This window comes from Microchirus variegatus (genome assembly GCF_963457635.1).
Source record: "Microchirus variegatus genome assembly, chromosome: 6".
NCBI classification, from domain to species: Eukaryota; Metazoa; Chordata; class Actinopteri; order Pleuronectiformes; family Soleidae; genus Microchirus; species Microchirus variegatus.
In genome coordinates this window covers 31,309,940-31,329,853 of record NC_139807.1, presented here as the reverse complement: position 1 = coordinate 31,329,853, position 19,914 = coordinate 31,309,940, and the positions used below count along the sequence as shown (strand labels likewise).

At 42.1% G+C, this 19,914-nt stretch overlaps 1 protein-coding gene across 2 annotated transcripts in view; it reads right to left on the bottom strand.

Annotated features, from left to right (window-relative positions):
- Window positions 1-19,914, bottom strand: part of dennd2b (DENN domain containing 2B) — a 51,473-nt gene that overhangs the window by 8,317 nt on the left and 23,242 nt on the right. For both annotated transcript variants that reach the window (XM_083891301.1, XM_083891302.1), the window contains exons 9-14: window positions 18,868-18,977; window positions 18,485-18,554; window positions 13,985-14,062; window positions 12,113-12,253; window positions 11,876-12,024; window positions 764-941 (exon numbers count right to left, since the gene is read on the bottom strand). In XM_083891301.1, coding sequence (XP_083747427.1) covers window positions 764-941; window positions 11,876-12,024; window positions 12,113-12,253; window positions 13,985-14,062; window positions 18,485-18,554; window positions 18,868-18,977 — 726 coding nt within the window. The remainder of the gene's footprint in view (window positions 1-763; window positions 942-11,875; window positions 12,025-12,112; window positions 12,254-13,984; window positions 14,063-18,484; window positions 18,555-18,867; window positions 18,978-19,914) is intronic.

The following is a 19,914-nucleotide window of genomic DNA, read 5'->3' as shown; positions in this document are numbered from 1 at the left end:
TCACTCACTCTGGGACCTTAACTTGCACCATTCCCTGCCAAAGGTGCGTGATTTATTTATTTTTATTTAATATAAAAAATATGAATATATATATTTATGATAAATATATGATATTCAGGCCAACATTTTTTTTTTTACTTAGCAACGGATGCAATTTAAAACACAGTGAAGTACAATACTTCCAAAAAGACATACTTAAGTTAAGGTAAATTTACACAAAAGTACACAAAAAACCTACTCAATTACAGTAACGTAAAACGTCATTTGTGTAATTCCACCTTTGCTAACAGGTTCTTTCGACGCCCCCTACTGACCATAATAATAATATAATAATAATAATAAGTTAGGATAGAATTAGCCTGAGTGTGTATTTCTGCAATTTATCAGACAAGGGATCCAGAGAGTGAGGCTTTAAAGTGCGTAGTCCAGGCTGCGTTTACCAGTTACCTCCGTTAGCTGCATTAGCTCCATTAGCGTTAGCCTACAGTGGAACTAGAGCGGTCTGTTTATTAAAGGAAAAGAGCAGCGCTACAAATAACCAGCGTACCTTTGTACTGCGTATGTGTGCCTCTGTTTTTAAAGTTTAGCGTTACTTTAGAGACTCATTTTAACAATCCGGAGTCACGTAAACATGACGTCATTTTCTGGTCAGTCGTCATGGAAACCAATCATGCGTTAATGTTGCCCAGCACTAACTTTAAAGCAGAGTTAAATTTCACATTTTAGGTTCGAAATGAGAAAATCCAATCAATGACGAGCCTACCTCTTCCACAGGTAACTCTTTGAGTTTCGGCAGCGAGCTGGACAGCAGCCCCACCAGGAAGGGGGTGGGACAGCACACGATGTCCAACATGGAGCCCGGCAGCACCGGGATGAAGGTGTGCTGCCAGGAGAACGGGTAGAGCAACGCCACCACTGCATGCATGCAGCTGGACAGGGTGCTGGTCGACCCGGGGACAAAAGAACAACAAACACCATCAATCACAGACACACAAAACCACGCCCTGCAGAGGCCACACCAGATCAAACCAAACACAATCAAAACACGGCAGATGTTTCTGTAGATAATGAAAAAGTTTAGGGGGGAGGGGGAGGGGTTAAAAACAAGCTTCTTTGAAGCCTCAGCTTTGACGCCTTGTTCTTCCTGCACTCTTAGAAATAAGGGTTCCAAAAGGGTTCTTCTACAAGGGCTAAGGTTCTACCTGGAACCATTTGCTTCTGAAAAACCCTTTCCAGAAGAAACGGTTCTTGGAAACACTAATGGTTCCAGTAAGAACCATTTTGATCCAGAGAACCCTTTAAAAACACTTTCCTGAATAAAGGGTTTTAAAAGGGTTCTTGGTGGGACCCTCCAAAAGGGTTTCAGGTAGAAACTTTATGAAACGGTTCTACCTGGAGCCAAAAATGGTTCTGCTATAAGGACAAGCCGAAGAACCTTATATGGTTCTTATATATATATATATACACTTAGCACTGTTATTTCTAAGACTTTATGGTTTGTCGATGCTGCAGCTGCACTACACTCTTAGAAATAAAAGTGCTAAGTAGAACCATATAAGGTTCATCGGCTTGTCCTCATAGGAGAACCCCTTTTTGGTTGGAACCCTTAGTGTTACCAAGAACCCTTTTAAAACCCTTTATTCAGGAAAGGGGTTTTAAAGGGTTCTCTGGATCAAAATGGTTCTTACTGGAACCATTAGTCTTATCAAGAACCCTTCAAAAACAAATTGTTCCAGATAGAATCTCAGCCCTTGTAGAAGAACACATTTGGAACCCGTAGTTGTATTTCTAAGAGTGTAGAGTGAAAGAAAGCAGAGGGTTCCAAAAGTGTTCTTCTACAAGGGCTGAGGTTCTACCTGGAGCCATTTGTTTTTCAAGGGTTCTTGGTAACACTAATGGTTCCAGTTAGAACCATTTTGGTCCAAAACCCCTTTCCTGAATAAAGGGCTTTAAAAGGGTTCTTGGTGGAACCTTTATAAAAAAAAGGTTCTACCTGGTGCCAAAACGGGTTCTCCTATGACAACAAGCCGAAGAACCTTATATGGTTCTATACTTGTGGCACTTTTATTTCTAAGCGTGTGCTGACGTGGAACAGAAGGCTCCAGCAGACAAACATAACACAACTTCTGGACAAATGAATCATGTTATTTGTTCCACCTCTGCGCCACTTAAACTTCCATCTGCTGCAAACCACAGCGATGAAGGGGTGAACCCCCGTGAATGAACTGCATCACTGTGACATTCGCTCTCTGCTCCGTCTGTACGGAGGAGGAGGAGGAGGAGGAGGAGGAGGAGGAGGAGGAGGAGGAGGAGGAGGCGGTCGTCGCGGCGGCGGTGGTGGCGTGACTCTGACATGTTGCTGCAGTTAAGCCGGAGGCTTGTTGACGTAATACCGAGTCGAGCCGCTCCGGGTTTTTACTCCGACAGCTGTGGCATAACATCGCGATCGCAAATAGCAGCCTGTCTTTCTCACGATCCGTGGCTTGTTGACAGTGGCTGACCCTCCTCCCCCTTCTGTCCTCTACATACTGTCCATGTACACAAAGAGAGGGAAAATAAACTGCGGGGACACACACACACACACACACACACACACACACACACACACATGCAGTGGCACTAAATGAGTATGGATCAAGAAGAAGAGCAGGGATCACACATGGTATGCAATCGCACACACACACACACACTTTTAATGAGAAGCGTTTTTCATGGCGATTGTCATCAGCAGCCAACAAGAACGTCCAAGTAAACAGGAGTTAGGGCCAATTCCAATTCCTATCTTAACCCTCAAGCTCAACCCTTAATCTTAGCTGGCCCCTCAAAACCAAGTGTTGAGGGTTATTTTGTCACTTAGAAATGGGACACCCCTTAAATGCAGATACGTCTTCAGACTGTAGGGGGCAGAATAAGCTGCGTCCAGTCTGTTGACTCCAAAAAAGAAGAAGAAGAAGAAGAACGCATTTACGTCACGACTATTTATTACGTCCGTTTGTCGGTCAAGTTATTAGGTTGTCAGTTAGTTATAAGATGATACTCATACAAATATTCAGCTGACAGTTACCACACACCACGACTTATTGAAAAGTAAACCATAGCAAACGATCGCTTGTCGGCTATTGACGAAAGATCGTAAAATAAAAATAAACGTTACGCAACAATGACGTCAGTAATCCATAAAATGGGCTCAAACTAAGATAATACAATGGTTTTCATCGTTTTTATATCTCTATTAACAAAGGAAATACTTCATTTGTAGCGTACTCGTTTCGCTGCTTTCGGACGCCAATCATTGTTATGTCAAAACGCGCAATGCATTATGGGTAGCCCTTGCTCCCAAGGGTGGTCTCGGAAAATCTCAATATTTAGGGGGCGATGCAGCCCTTAAACTTGGCCCTCAACTTAATTTTTCTGAGAATCGGGACAGCACTTGCACTAGAGGGAGAGCATTTTTGAGATTGAGGGTTAAGCAAGGAATTGGAATTCACCATTACTGCCTTGTTCTTGACCTGATTTTTTTTTACTGAGTTTTCAGCCTGTGGAGCAGTGAGATCAGTGAATGAGAACCTCCTCAAACTTTTCCACAAGACCCCCTTTTTTTCATCTTCCCACAAATCAGTTACCGGGATCAAAGTGGATTTTCCTGACAGGCTAAAGCAGAATTACACCAGTTAAAAACCCCAAAGACTTCGGTAACCGCTGAAGTTCTCACTCTTTTCCGGACTTTTCCAGTTCCACTCCGAACACGAAGCACTTGCAGCTTTGCTTTGGCCGCTCTGATTTCCATTTGCCCGAGGAGGAGGGCTGCATAATTCCAACCAGATCCTACCCTTCTCCGAGGTTCTGACGAGTTCCAACAAAGAGTGATGGTGCACAGATCTCAGAAGTAAAAAAAACCTCGCCCACAGGCTACATGCGGCCCTGCACACCACTGATACCAAAAGGATCAATTACATTCATCTCCCCCCCCCAACAACCACACACTCTTGGGAGAAGATGAACTTGCAGTGAAAACACTCTGCACCACCAGAGGTTGCCACTCAACCCTGGAACAAGACGAGACAAGGCAAAAAATGTTATAAAATAATGTACTTGTGAAAAACCAATGCAAAATGGCTCAGTAGCGCCCCCACAGGTCAGGTCCCTATGGAGCTTGCAGAAATGTATTTGCGCCGAAATTCTTGAAATTTGGTGGGTATATTGCCCGGCCCGAAATGAACAAAAAATCCTCTTGACACCATGACCTCAACGCAACAGGAAGTCGGCCATCTTGGATTTGGCGTATTTCTTGGCTTTTTCGAAAGTTTCGTATCTGAGCTTGCAAAATTTTGAAATGTATCTCCTCCCACAGTTTTGAGAAAACCCCCACATATCTTATATCAGAACGTGCGGTTTCTTCGGGAATAGCCGGCTATGACTTTTCTAAGGGTTTGGAGTAACCATGGCGACACAAATCGCGAAAAATGACAATTTTGTCTTAAGTCTTTTCACATACCCACGAGTGGGAAAATGAGAAAAAACAAGCCCACTTTGGAGCCTCACGGTTTCGTCAAACTTTGACGTAGAAACGTCATTGAAACTTTAAACGGGTCACAATACTTGAGACTTTTCTCACCCAAGTCAAGGTTTTGATACATGTCACAGTTTTTCCACAATCGCAGTTTACGTTTTGTGCAAGAAAATTAATCACAAAAATCTCCAAACAAACTGACATTCCCGTTACATTCAGGCGAAGAAACACTGAAAGAAAAGCTTCACTGACGTCTCTATTCACGACGTGTTTAACGTGGTTGCTAAGAAGCACTTCACACCACAGCGTCGGAATTCACAGTCGTCAGGAGCAACTTGGGGGCGCAGTGTCTCGTCCAAAGACCACTTGGTATGCAGGGAATCAAACCGCTGACCTTATAGTTAGAGGAAGAACCGTGATTCAACCTCCTGAGGCTCAGCCTCAAAACACCTTCTTTTGACCCAGAGCAGAGGGCGAAGGTGTGGACCGGGGGTTTGGATCCAAACCACTTGTTTGCGTCTGCTACAGATACCAATAATACCCATAATATCACAACCATGAACGATATTTCCCCCCAATACCAGAATCAGTTCCGATTGCAGCTGATTTACATCTTTTAAATTGCTAAGCTGTTAAAAACACATTTGCGGCGATGCATTTCACTCCCCGACCACAAGCAGCCATTTCGCAAACATAATGCTCCAACTGTGCGACAGCTATTCTGCTCCCATAAGGAAGGGAATAAACAGACCACAACATAACTCAGATAACTCATAACTCAGCTGCTGCTCTTTTACATTAGTGTGATATTAAGGTGTTTAGATCATCCAGGAAAACAGGTTTTTATTCTAACATCGCGATACCAATGAGTATTGCACTACACTCTTAGAAATAAAAGGGCTAAGTAGAACCATATAAGGTTCTTCCTCATAGAAGAAACCTTTTTGTTTATAAAGGTTCCACTCATTTGGAGGGTTCCACCAAGAACCCTTTTAAAACCCTTTATTCAGGAAAGGGGTTTTAAAACAGTTCTCTGGATCAAAATGGATTCTTACTGGAACCATTAGTGTTACCAAGAACCCTCTGCTTTCTTTCACTCTACATTCTTGGAATAAGGGTTCCACAAGTGTTCTTCTACAAGGGCTGAGGTTCTACCTGGAACCATGTGTTTTTCAAGGGTTCTTAGTAACACTAACGGTTCCAGTAAGAACCATTTTGATCCAGAGAACCCTTTCCTGAATAAAGGGTTTTAAAAGGGTTCTTGGTGACACTATTATAAAGGTTCCACCTGGAATCCAAAAGGGTTCTCCTATGAGGACAAGCCGAAGAACCTTATATGGTTCTACTTAGCACTTTTATTTCTAAGAGTGTAGAACAGCTGCAGCATCTACATACCATACACTCTTAGAAATAAAAGCGCTAAGTAGAACCATATCTTCCATACTTCCATACCATATTCTTCAGGAAAGGGTTTTTCAGAAGCAAATGGTTCCAGGTAGAACCTCAGCCCTTGTAGAAGGAACCCTTATTTCTAAGAGTGTACTTTGTCTTAAATGTTTAACCCCAATTTTCATAAGATCATATCACATAAGCATGGATTAAGGTTCCTTTGATAGATTTAAACCCCGATTATAAAACACACAAACGTCATACGAGCGAAGAACCAGTTCTGCAGAGGTGGAGCCGCAGCAGCGGCCGCGTTGCTATGTGTTGAGGTTTGGGAGCTAATCCTTACATATTAGCTCTCATAAGTCTGCCAGGTCTGGTTTAGTGTGTCCGTGTGTGTGTGTGCATGTGTGTGTGTGTGTGTGTGTGAGGCCGAACTGGCAGATACGGCAGGAAACATGGGATCGAGAGCTTAGCCTGCGAAGCCCCGGAGGAGAAGGAGGGAGAGTCTGAGTGTTTGAGAAAGAGGGCAGGAGTCAAACGCCTGCATCACCACATGCTTCACAGCTCCAGTGTTTTATTAGCGCTGTGCTACGGCTAACGCTGATTCCACAGACGCAGCAGCGGCAGCAAATAGGACGAGGCAGAGCTGTAGCTGTCAGACGCCAGCTGTGCTGCAGAGCTCTGCAGAAGCGGTTTTTTTTTTTTGGGCTGTTTAAGCTCAAGAAATCATCTCACAGAGAACACACACACACACACACCTATAGGATTTACACGACGAGCTGCACATGCACCTTTAATCTGCTCTTCCTTGACGCTTTCCCCCCCCTCACTTCCTGTCTGTAAGCACTGGCTCTGCGTCTCCACCGAAGTCTTTTTTTCCGCAAAGAGGAACGGCTTCCTGACGGGAAACTCGATACGTGCTTTTATTAAAAACCCCACAATAAAGTCTGAGCGAGCAGATGAATGTGCGCAGGTGTTTGTGTATATGAGCGTGGACACGTGGGTGTAAACATTCACAGAGAGCAGCGCTGATGTAAAAATCAGCTGGTGGGGAGTCTCCGGAATAATCACTGAGGTCTTTTCAAAAAAAGAGAAGAAGAAAAAGAGAGAAACATTTCACATGTTTACAGATTTCGTTCCCCCTCGAAGGCAAAACAGCACATGGAAAAGCAGTTAAGTCGCTGGCTTCGCGCCAGCTCTGCAGAGCGCGTTGCAGAAGGTGTTTTTTTGCGACCGAGCGTGGAATCAACGACACGAGTGCGGGACCGAACTTGTCGAATATATCAAATGCCAGCAGCAGTATAGCAATAATTCTACCTGTCAAAAAACTGCAGCTGCTGTGAGAAAAACACAACACGCAGCGTACGCTACACGTCACATGCAGCATTATTATTTCATCGTGTGGTTAAATGACCAGGAGGACAACAAGAGAGTGAAATGTAAACAGGATTAATTCACCCTGTCTGTCTGTAAAAAAAACCCACAAAAAAAAGCTTTCAGAAGCCACTGTTTTTTCTCCACTCTCCTCCCTTTTCACTCCTTCTTCTTCTCCTCCTCTAACACAGGCTTCTCATCTTTCATTGTAATCGCTTCTGTTTTGCTGCTTCACTCAGTATGCAAAACACTCAGCCCACGAAAAAACAAAAAGCCTATCTGAATGTGCTAATATCCATCCATCGTCTGCCTCTTTATCCTCCACATGAGTGAAAGGCGAGAGAGTCCAACCCCCCGGACAGGTCGCCAGTCCATCACGGGGTCTGAATGTGCTGCGATTCAGTGGTTCTCCAGCTTTATTATACCAAGAACCCCCTAAAACCTAAAGATACATCCTCCTCTTCCTCACATAATACGTCACACACTGGTACAGTGACGTTAAATTAAGATGGAGTGAGAGATAAGGTGACGCTAACTATTCGTTTTTTATTATTATTATATTCTCATTTGTTTTATACACTGTTATATCCAGTACAACAGTATTTCTGATTTTCCTCCACGTACCACAAGAGGAAGCTTACTCGTACCGCGAGTTGAGAACCATGCTGCTACCCTAACATAACCCTAACCCTAACCCAGTAGACCACACATATACCATGCTCCTCATCACATGTGCAATATACTGTTATTTTACAAATGTGCAATATAAACATATAATAAACCATGCTCAATCTCTGCCTATAATGTAAATATCTAGTCCATACTGTATATATTCTGGAAACTGTCTATTATGTACACTATACATTCTTTTAACTTTTTTATATAGTCTCAGTGTTAATATTTTTTTATAGTGTACTTTTCTTGTTAATGCATGTTTATTATTTATCTTCACTGCTTATCTTGCTGCTGTAATGCTGTAAATTTCCCCACTGCGGGACGAATAAAGGACTCTCTTATCTTATCTTACATCAAATTACAATAATATAACAAGTTTGTTCAAATACCATTGACGTAAAAACGGCAAAATCTGCCAAAAATGGCTGTTCAGCCCAAGATGGCTGCCTTCCTGTAGGACTTACGGCAAAGTCATCATTGACTTTTTGGACCGTCCTGACACGATTAACACGTGCACCAAGTTTCGTTCATGTACGTCAAACACGATAGAAAAAAGTCACCTAAACGAAGCTGATTCTCGTTTTTGAGAATTTTTTCAGGTGAGAAACTGCGTTTGTTGTGCATCTAAAGGAGAAAATTAGCTCACTTTCTTCTGATGAAGTGAATGCACACAGTAGTTTGAGTCGCTCTAAAACCAAGTAGCAGAAAATGACTGATTGGACACGTCAACGCCTCAAATCCAAATGTTAATGCATAAAAAAGTGGAAATCTGTCCACTAAATACTTAACTCTTACATGCAATCGTTGTATTTCAATGTCTTTCATCTAAATCCAATATGCAAATATGGAGTATTTCACCACCACATGCACAAACGCTGTGTTCACCATCCAGAAAAAGACTCTTAACAAACTCTTATTACTCTGCAGGTCAGTTAAGTTGAGTAAAGTAATAACACAGTGACATTAATCTCATTAGGCATCAAACCTGTTGTTACAGGCATCCGTCGGTGAATTATCACTTCAAAGGAAACGTGGAAGAAACACAATACGATTAAAGGAGTCAACAAGTGCAGCCTAACACGGCGTCTGCTCTTAGTTTCAGTCGGTTTAGGAGAGAAAACATACATCATGTTCCACTGACGAGGTGTTTTGGGAGTGGATTTTCTGCAGCAAAGCCCCAAAGGGAGCAGCCGCTTTATCAGTGAGTGTCAGTCGTTAACGCTGTTTTTAAAAGAAATGAAAACACAGGAGCTCTGCATGAACCCTGCGACGATGCCACACACGTACAGATAATAAAGTTATCAGTCACGGATAATTACTGTAAATCAATTAGCTTTTTCTGACAGTTTTTAAATGACTTCATTATGCAGCGTTTATTACTTAATGTCAGCAGTCATTTTCAACTCTGGATGTAAAACATTGACGTACAGCAATTATCGTGTTTCCTACACTCTGAGAAATAAAAGTGCTAAGTAGAACCATATACGGTTCTTTGGCTTGTCCTCATAGGAGAACCCTTTTCGGCTACAGGTAGAACCTGGAACCCTTTTGGATGGTTCCAGCAAGAACCCTTTTAAAACCCTTTATTCAGGAAAGGGGTTTTAAAGGGTTCTCTGGATCGAAATGGTTCTTACTGGAACCATTAGTTTTACCAAGAACACTTGAAAAACAAATGGTTCCAGGTAGAACCTCAGCCCTTATAGAAGAACACCTTTGGAACACTCTGCTTTCTTTCACTTTACACTCTTAGAAATAAGGGTTCCAAAAGGGTTCTTCTACAAGGGCTGAGGTTCTACCTGGAACCATTTGTTTTTCAAGTGTTCTTGGTAAAACTAATGGTTCCAGTAAGAACCATTTCGATCCAGAGAACCCTTTAAACCCCTTTCCTGAATAAAGGGTTTTAAAAGGGTCCTTGAGGTTCACTTGGAACCAAAAAGGATTCTCCAAAGAGGACAAGCCGAAGAACCTTATATGGTTCTACTTAGCGCTTTAATTTCTAAGAGTGTAGAACAGCTGCAGCATCGACACACCATACACTCTTAGAAATAAAAGTGCTAAGTAGAACCATATCTTCCATACTTCCATACCATATTCTTCGGGAAAGGTTTTCTCAAATGGTTCCAGGTAGAACCTCAGCCCTTGTAGAAGGACCCTTATTATTATGGAACCCTTATTTCTAAGAGTGTATTATAATCTGGGATATAAGAGCTCTAAATATGAGGTCATTCTTGCCGAAATTTGTACAGAACAGAGCTAAACTGTGAGCTAATGATGGCACTGAAGGTCAAAGGGAAGGTCAAATATCCAAATATACTTTACGGTGATGTGATGACAACTCTTACATTAGAGGAGAAGATGATCACTGATCCTGTGGGAGAGCACTTTGTTCAATATCAGATGTCACTACATCACATAATTGGCTGTTTTTGGACGAATCTTAATAATATTTGGATCATGGCTTTGGCTCCATGACTCCTCGATGTTATCACCTCTGGTAATGGTTTCTCTCCGGGGACACACACACACACACACACACACACACACACACACACACACACAGTGTAGTGTCACTCATAGACGGGGAGTGAGCGTGGCATCATAACTTAAGTCCGACAGCGACAGTCGAGCCGCAGATCACAGAGGGCAGAGTCGTCACGCAACACAGGAAGTGCATTCCTTCCCCTCACAGTCACTGCCCCCACTGATGTTTGTTTAAACTGGGCTCTGATACATGGAGAGATTACCCCCCCCCCCCCACACACACACACACACACACACATCACCACCCCCAACTCCACCCTCATCCACAATACTCTAAAAGTATGTGTCTCTGTTTTTGGTAACATGGAGACTCGTTTGTCCTCCACACGATCACATCCTCCTCTCATTTAAATGATGGCATCAAAACACTTTCTGATACTAATCAATACTTAAGTTTGGCACCAATATGTCGAATATGTGTCAAGTTATCGCGTTGACAAGCTTGAAAAGTGCCGGTTTTTGGCTAATTTCCAAGTTACAAGTGCAGCTGTGACCTTGGAAAGTAGGTCAAGGTCACCCATCTTCGAACTCGTCCAAGATACTTGTAAGAGGCATGGAAAGTGCCAGTTTGACATCAATATGTCGAATATTTGTCAAGTTATCGCGTTGACAAGGTTGAAAAGTGCAGATTTTTGGCTATTTTTCAAGTTTCAAGTGCAGCTGTGACCTTGGAAAGTAGGTCAAGGTCACCGATCTTCGAACTTGTTCAAGATACTTGTAAGAGGCATCCACAGTGCCAGTTTGGCAGCAATACAATAAATATTTGTCAAGTTATCGCGTTGACAAGCTTGAAAAGTGCCGGTTTTGGCTAATTTCCAAGTTACAAGGGCAGCTGTGACCTTGGAAAGTAGGTCAAGGTCACCCATCTTCGAACTCGTCCAAGATACTTGTGAGAGGCATGGACAGTGCCAGTTTGACATCAATATGTCGAATATTTGTCAAGTTATCACATTGACAAGGTTGAAAAGTGCCGGTTTTTGGCTATTTTTCAAGTTTCAAGTGCAGCTGTGACCTTGGAAAGTAGGTCAAGGTCACCCATCTTCGAACTCGTCAAAGATACTTGTAAGAGGCATGGACAGTGCCAGTTTGACATCAATATGTCGAATATTTGTCAAGTTATTGTGTTGACGAGCTCGTAAAGCGCCGTTCACACATTTCTCACATTTTTCCCGCAAAAAAAAAACGCGTAAAAATTCACGAAAAATTCAAAAACAGGGTTTTTCGACAAAACGGAAAAAAAAACGCCTGGAGATATTCACCCACTAAACAATCCTGCAAAATGTGAAGGACGTACGCGCACAGGAAGGTATTCATTTTAGTCCGGACGGACGGACGGACGGAATGACGGACGCTAGCATAAAAACGTGACTCATTCTGGAGCCTCACCTGAGTTTATCGGCCACAAAGATGACTCTGCGCTCCAGCAGCAGCGAGGCAAACACTCGGACCACCTGCCGTACGCCGAGGCAGCGGAACAGACTGTCGAAGTCCACGTGCTCCAGCCTGGAGTCGGTGGGCCGCCTCAGCTCGATGACCTGACGCGACCACAGGAGATGACGCAGGGAGTCAGCGAGAGCGTGATGAAAGTGAAGTCATTATGAGCGTTATGAAAAAAATAATGACCTCGTTTCCTGCTCCGGGCAGAAAGGTCTTGACTTTGATCAGCTTCCCTGGTGCAGGGAAGGGCGACTCCATCAGGCTCCTCATGAACGGGTAGACCAGAGCAGCCGAGACGCCTCGCCGCCTCTCCACCTCATCCAGGATCTGGACATGGGAGTAAAGAGCATCATCATCATCATCATCATCAGCACAACTCAGTGGAAACCAGCAAAATGTGAAAGCAAGGGAAAATAAATGAAGGTTATTGAGCATGGCAGCAATTAACGGAAACATATTCGATGTGTTTAGTATTAACAATTTTTCTGGAACTCAGTAAATCACTTTTTTTTTTCCTTCTCCGTGTCTCTGTGTGTTTGGAAAATTCCACTTAGTGCTGCCTGTGTTTGTTCCAAGCAGCCTTTTGTCTGCTTGTTTTCAAGGTCACATGATATCACCCTTCATCTCTTTGTGTGTGTGTGTCTTTCTCTCTCTCACACACACACACAGACACACACACACACACAGAAGCTTCCACTGAAATCAAACACTGTTGTCCTTTAATTTCCAGGTTTGTTGCTACGCTGATGTCAACATAAAGGAATCTGTGGTGTTCTCTCTCTAATGATGATGATGATGATCCTGAACTGTCACATGATCCAAAAACCCGCCCAAAAAACAGAATAAGCATACAAATAATAAACAGAGAACATACCTATAGCTTTATACTTTATACACTCTTAGAAATAAGGGTTCTAAAAGGGTTCTTCTACAAGGGCTGAGGTTCTACCTGGAACCATTTGCTTCTGAAAAACCCTTTTCCCAAAGAAAGGCTTTTTCAAGGGTTCTTGGTAACACTAATGGTTCCAGTAAGAACCATTTTGATCCAGAGAACCCTTTAAAACCCCTTTCCTGAATAAAGGGTTATAAAAGGGTTCTTGGAAGAACTTTATATGGTTCTACTTAGCACTTTTATTTCTTAGAGTGTAGGGTATGTCGATGCTGCAGCTGCACTACACTCTTAGAAATAAAAGTGCTAAGTCGAACCAAATAAGGTTCTTCGGCTTGTCCTCATAGGAGAACCCTTGTTGGTTCCAGGTAGAACCTTTTATGAAAGTTCCACCAGGAGCCCTTATAAAGCTCTTTATTTAGGAAAGGGGTTTTAAAGGGTTCTCTGCATCAAAATGGTTCTTACTGGAACCATTAGTGTTACCAAGAAACCTTGAAAAACAAATGGTTCCAGGTAGAACTTCAGCCCTTGTAGAAGAACACTTTCGGAATCCTTATTACTAAAAGTGTGTTAAAAGAGTGAAAGAAAGCAGAGGGTTCCAAAAGTGTTCTTCTACAAGGGCTGAGGTTCTACCTGGAACCATTTATTTTTCAAGGGTTCTTGGTAACACTAAGGGTTTCAGGTGGAACCTTTAAAAAGGGTTCTCCTATAAGGACAAGCCGAAGAACCTTATATGGTTCTACTTAGCACTTAGCTTAAACTCAACTCAATATTCACGAGGCTTCAGGTTGTCATGTTTTCAGTTGTTCTTTAGAGTCTTTGATCACAGCTGACGCTGCAGTTTCAAAGAGCTTCACAAGATCCTCATTATCAAATAATACAATATGCATCATCTTTGAAATCATTCTGTTTCATTTTTGATATAATAGCTGCTTTGTTTCCACAGTCTGCTTTCACTCAGCATGTTCTACAAGTATAAAGTATAAAGTACGGCTATGGCACAGACAAAAAAAAGAGGGAAGTCGGAAACACTGATCAAAGAGAAGAGCGTGCATTATTTTTGGGGTTAACTGCAGCGACAGCATGTGTTTGTGTGTGTGCATGTGTACAGTATATATATATATATATATATATATATATATATATATATGTGACAAGGCTGAACTCACCGTGGAGAACAAGTCGAAACAGCCCAGCCGGCTGATGACGCAGTACACCTCTGGAAGGCGAGGCCCTTTCCCAGACGGCTGTGAGAAACACACCGACAGAGACTCATAAGACACTGGTGTTAATAGACTCCATGGAAACAGAAACAGATGTTTCGGAAAACTGACCCCGAAAAAAGTGCAGAGAGCACCAGAGAATATAAATTCACACACTCGCAGGACGTTAAAGCTGCACTGCGTAACTCCACTGTAATAGAGAGCGTGGCGTGGAGCTGATGCTGGTTTTAACTCTTTCACAGCCAGCCATTTTCAGAGCATTTTGACCCATCTTTGGAGACCCACAGAATATTGTTTTCTATGATGATGTAAACAGTGAAACTAAAAAACTAAAACATAGACTTTCTTCTTTTATCTGGAAAAAAAACTTTGTTTCTACCTTTTTCCGTTCTCTAGTAATCTGCATTAGAAAATTGGCTGATTTCACCAAAAACTGAGAAAACGAGCTTTTCAAGCAGATCAGTGACTTTGAGGCTAATATTTTTGTTGCTTTAGTGACACCTCAAACATCTGTTCACTTCGGAACAATTGTTACGCGCTGCCGCTTTAAGGCTCTCGAAGGTGAAGACGTACGTTCAAGAATGGAAGCAAAACTCAAATGTTCAAAAGGGGGAAAATATAAACACAGAGAGTAATAAAAAACATGTTTTTATTACTTCCAGACTCCATTACTGTAATGTTTCTGCTTTTTTGGTCTAGCCTGAAAAAACAACATAGTTCAGCTACAGCTACTGCATTGAATCAACCTTCAACACTCTTAGAAATAAGGGTTCCAAAAGGTTCCTTCTACAAGGGCTGAGGTTCTACCTGGAACCATTTGCTTCTGAAAAACCCTTTTCCCGAAGAAAGGGTTCTTGGTAACACTAATCCCATTTGCTGAATAAACGGTTTAAAAAGGATTCTTGGTGGAACCCTCCAAAAGGGTTCAAGGGGGAACCTTTATAAAAAGGTTCTACCTGGAGCCAAAAATGGTTCTCCTATGAGGACAAGCCAAAGAACCTTATCTAGTTCTACTGAGCACTTTTATTTCTAAGCATGTACACTCTTCGAAATAAGGGTTCCAAAAGGGTCCTTCTACAAGGGCTGATCATGAGGTTCTACCTGGAACCATTTGCTTCTGAAAAACCTTTTCCCTGAAGAAAGGTTTTTTCAAGGGTTCTTGGTAACACTAATGGTTCCAGTAAGAACCATTTCGATCCAGAGAACCCTTTAAAACCCCTTTCCTGAATAAAGGCTTTTAAAAGGGTTCTTGGTGGAACCCTCCAAAAGGGTTCTCCTATGAGGACAAGCCAGAGAACCTTATATGGTTCTACTTAGCACTTTTATTTCTAAGAGTGAAGGACTGTCAGATTGTGAGGTAGCAGCCTCTTTACTGCTCTTATTAAGATAAATATTGTTTACATGTATAACTATTACCGGTCTTTACTTTCTTTACTTATGTATTTCATTTGTATTTGTTATATTATTATTATTTTATTCCTGCTGAGTTGTGATTATTCATCTTCTTTTTTTTTTTGTCTTTTAAGGTGTTTTCCCTTGTGGCTGACAGTGGGATTTCCTCCGGGTTGCACTGATTTGTATGTAAGGTGCTATATAAATAACCACCCAGATCAGATGATCTACCATGATGCAACTATATATACTTCTCTGTTCATATATATATATATGTGTATATATACACACACACACACACATATATATATATATTTATAGTTTCTGGGCAATGATACTATCACGTGCAGATAAGAAGTGTAAACAGCGTAAGTGAAGTTCTGAATCTGGTCTGTCATCAGCCTTTCATGTGGAAACCAACTTCCTAAACACAGGTGGTTTATCTGCTGCTGCTGATCCTATCTGCATTTCCTCTGTACACTCATGGACCATTATGTGCTTCCACGCACTCAAACACACAGACACAAACGAACACAAGCCACTGCAGAAGAAACGCCAATTCATTTGTCCTTATTAGGATCTACGGTTCTCCGCTCTCGTTTCTCCCGCACTCGTCCAAATGGATGATTAAATCAACGATGTGGTGCTTGAGTCGAGGCCTCAGGAATGTTCTGTGACTGCCAACAGCTGGACAGACGGCAGGGAGGAAACGGAGTCGGTGGAGGAGCCGCCCGCTCACCTCTTCCTCTACCTTCATCAAAACCTGCCTCTCTGTCGCGAAAGGTCGCAGATCGACGTCGCGGATCAAGACGTTTCCGTCCCTCGAAGACAAGCTCACGACGGTGAAAAACGCCAGTTTCTCCTGAGAAGACGCACTCACTCACTGCAGCGCTGTAAACACGCTCGAAAACACACACACAATCACCACCACATTCGCACAATCCCACATTCGCCGCAAAAAGCCCGAATGGGAAAGTCAACAAAACCTTCAAAGCTCTTCCCGGGGCCTCATTACGAAGAGGGAAAACGCTGCACGATGACAACGTTCGGATTGTTCATGGTTTCTCTTCGTCTCGTCTCTCCCTGAGAAAATCTTGTTAAAATCGAATTGGCCGTTTTATTTTATTATTATGTTACATTTTCGCTTTATGACCGTTAGCGAATGTCTGCAGCATCAGCTCCGCTCAGAGAACCTGCGGTCGTTTCTCTCACGTATTGTAATTATATCGAATTCAAATGACATTTTAAAAAATTAGACCACTTTAACACGCTTCCCTGGTTAGCAACACGGTTTGAATGTTTGTTATTCCAGATGTTTCTGTTACTACTGCTGGCTGCAGGTATTTCCTGGGCAGACTTGAACGACAACAGAAGGACGAGAAGTCCCTGGACCATCGCGCTGATCAGCTGCTATCATCATCAAACACTGACTTTTGCTTTTCCTGTTTTAAAGGTGCATTATGTAATAAATCATAAAATCCTCCTAATATGTCACAGAGACTCAGGAATAATGTTCATATAACAAACTGAACTCACCAACAACAATAGTACAGACAAAATATTTGCATTAAAAAAAATATTTTGCAGGCTGCAAATCATGTTTATGTTTTGAAATGCATGTGGCGCCACCTACCGCCGTCTACCAATCATTGCAGTCAGTAGAGTCTCAGCTGCCGAGCAACCACGGGTTGCCAGTTACTTCAAAAAAAAAATGAAACCTAAAAGACTTCTGTATTTTGAATTTGAATGTAGTAACCCTTTTTGGCCACATTCTTACATATGGCACCTTTAACAGAAAAATAAAATAAATAAAATTAAACTATACAAGTTCAATCTTTCAGATGTGTCCGTCAAACTATTAAGGTAATGAGTCTTTCCTCATCAGGTGGGCACAAACCAGAGAATAATCCATTATTATTTAACATACAGTGCACTACCGTTCAAAAGTTTGGGGTCACCCATACAATTATTTTGTGTTTTCCATTAAAAGTCACACTTTTATTCATCAAAAGTGTTGCAAAATGAATAGAAAATATTAGTCATGGGCGCGCTAACGGCTGTTAACGGCGTCAACTGAAAAAGACGCGCGTGTCGTCGCGTTTACGTGACTCCGGATTGTTAAAACGAGTCGCTAAAGTAACGCTAAACTTTAAAAACAGAGGCACACATACGCAGTTACACAGGTATGCTGGTTATTTGTTAGCGCTGCTCTTTTCCTTTAATAAACAGACCGCTCCAGTTCCACTGTAGGCTAACGCTAACGGCGCTAAAAGGAGCTAATGCAGCTAACGGAGCTAACTGTTAAACGGTGCTTGGACTCCGGTGTCGCGGCACGTAAACGTGACGTCACGCGTGTCTGTTTCCGGTCAGTCGTCATGGAAACGCGTCATACGCTAGCTTAGCGCTAGAAAATATCGTCAAGACATTGACAAGATTAGAAATAATGATTTTTATACCAAATTAAACTGTTTTCAGCTGTGCTAACAAGGGTTTTCAAGGGTTTTCTAATCATCTAATAGTCTTCTAACGCCATTAGCAAACACAATGTACCAATTAGAACACTGGAAATGGGCCTCTATACACCTATGTACATATTCCAATCCATTAAAAACCAGACGTTTGCAGCTAGAATAGTCGTTTACCACATTAACAATGTATAGAGTGTATTTCTGATTCATTTAATGTGAGATTCATTGAAAAAAAAAGTGTTTTTCCTTCAAAAAATAAGTGTGTGTGAGCCCAAACTTTTGAACGGTAGTGTATACGTTGGTATAGTTTGGATCAGATCATCACCACAACTTCCTCGCTCCTTAATAAGAACAAAGTACATATGTGTTTGACTGTTTGACCTTGGCAGAGGTATTCACTCGAGTGACTGTTAAATATAATGATCCCTGTCCTGCTGCCACAGTGCATCGCCGTGCAACACATCCGTGGCTCGGCAGGAAACAATCATCGCGTGTTCAACATAAAGATCTCAGTCACAGCAAACAGGACTCAGCAGGGGGCGCTACAACGAGAAGAAGAAGATGTGAAAGGGTAACGGTGTTTTACCAGCAGGCGTCTGCAGTACCCAAACCTCCTGCTGCCGTCCTCTCCGGTCAACATGAAGGAGAAGGTCTCGCTGCAGCAGAACAAGAAAAATGTATACACATGAGAACTGACACACACACACACACAGAATAAAAATAATCATAAAAGACTCCGTGCAGGACGGGTTTGGCACAGCGTCACGATATATAACGCTCACTCAGAACGCTCTGTGGCTTAGAGGTCAGGAGAAAATAACTTAAATGATATTATCTGTTTTTGGCTCTGCAGGGTTTTTCAAGAAGTGGTGTTTGAAATATGTCGGCGTACTCCGTCGACGTGGGACACATTCAGGGTTTTCTGCTGCAACGTCTAAAATAACAACCTTAAAGATTCCTTTCTCATACCTGTTGTATTCAGAGACGGGATTCCAGTCTTTGGCGTCTGGGAAACAAAACTGAGGAATGGCTTTGAGCCTCTGTTCGGCCTCCCTCATCTGCTTGGTGGGACGTTCTAGCTGTGAGAGGAAGAGGAAGAGGAGAGTTTTCATCAGCTTGTTCTCTGTACGATAACTGGTACATGAAGGTTAACCTTTGACCCCTCCAGTCCTCAATAACTCAACAACAGCTTGAGCGTTTACTCGCTTAGGACAAACCTTGTTAGAACGATGGGGCATGGACTAAGGAAGTAACAAGAAATACATTCTCAGAAAGTTAGGGTTTGATATTGGTGCTGTGATCTACACTGTTAGAAATAAGGGTTCCAAAAGGGTTCTTCTACAAGGGCTGAGGTTCTACCTGGAACCATTTGCTTCAGAAAAACCTTTTTCTCGAGGGAAAGGGTTTTTCAAGGGTTCTTGGTAACACTAATGGTTCCAGTAAGAACCATTTTGGTCCAGAGAACCCTTTAAAAGCCCTTTCCTGAATATAGGGTTTAAAAAGGGTTCTTGGTGGAAGATCCAAAAGGGTTCCATGTGGGAAAAAGGGTTCTCCTATGAGGACAAGCCAAAGAATCTTATCTAGTTATACTATACTTTTATTTCTAAGAGTGTACACTCTTAGAAATAAGGGTTCCAAAAGGGTTCCAAGTCGAACCTTTATAAGACAAAAAAGGTTCGACCTGGAGCCAAAAAGGGTTCTCTTATGAGGACAAGCCGAAGAACCTTATATGGTGTATGACCTTGTATACTTTGGAACAAAGTGCCAACAATATAAGCTCATACTAATTTAAATTATAGATTATAGAATATGTACGTTCAAGTGTGAGAAACTCACATAAATATGAATCTTTATTTCAGAATGGGAGTGGTTCTCTCTCCTACTTTAATCCATCATCATCATCATCATCATCATCTCCATAATACACATTAATCTATGACCACATTCTCACACTGGGACATATGACACATGCCCATTATTTTCTCTCATTGTTCATATTATATAATATTTTTTTCC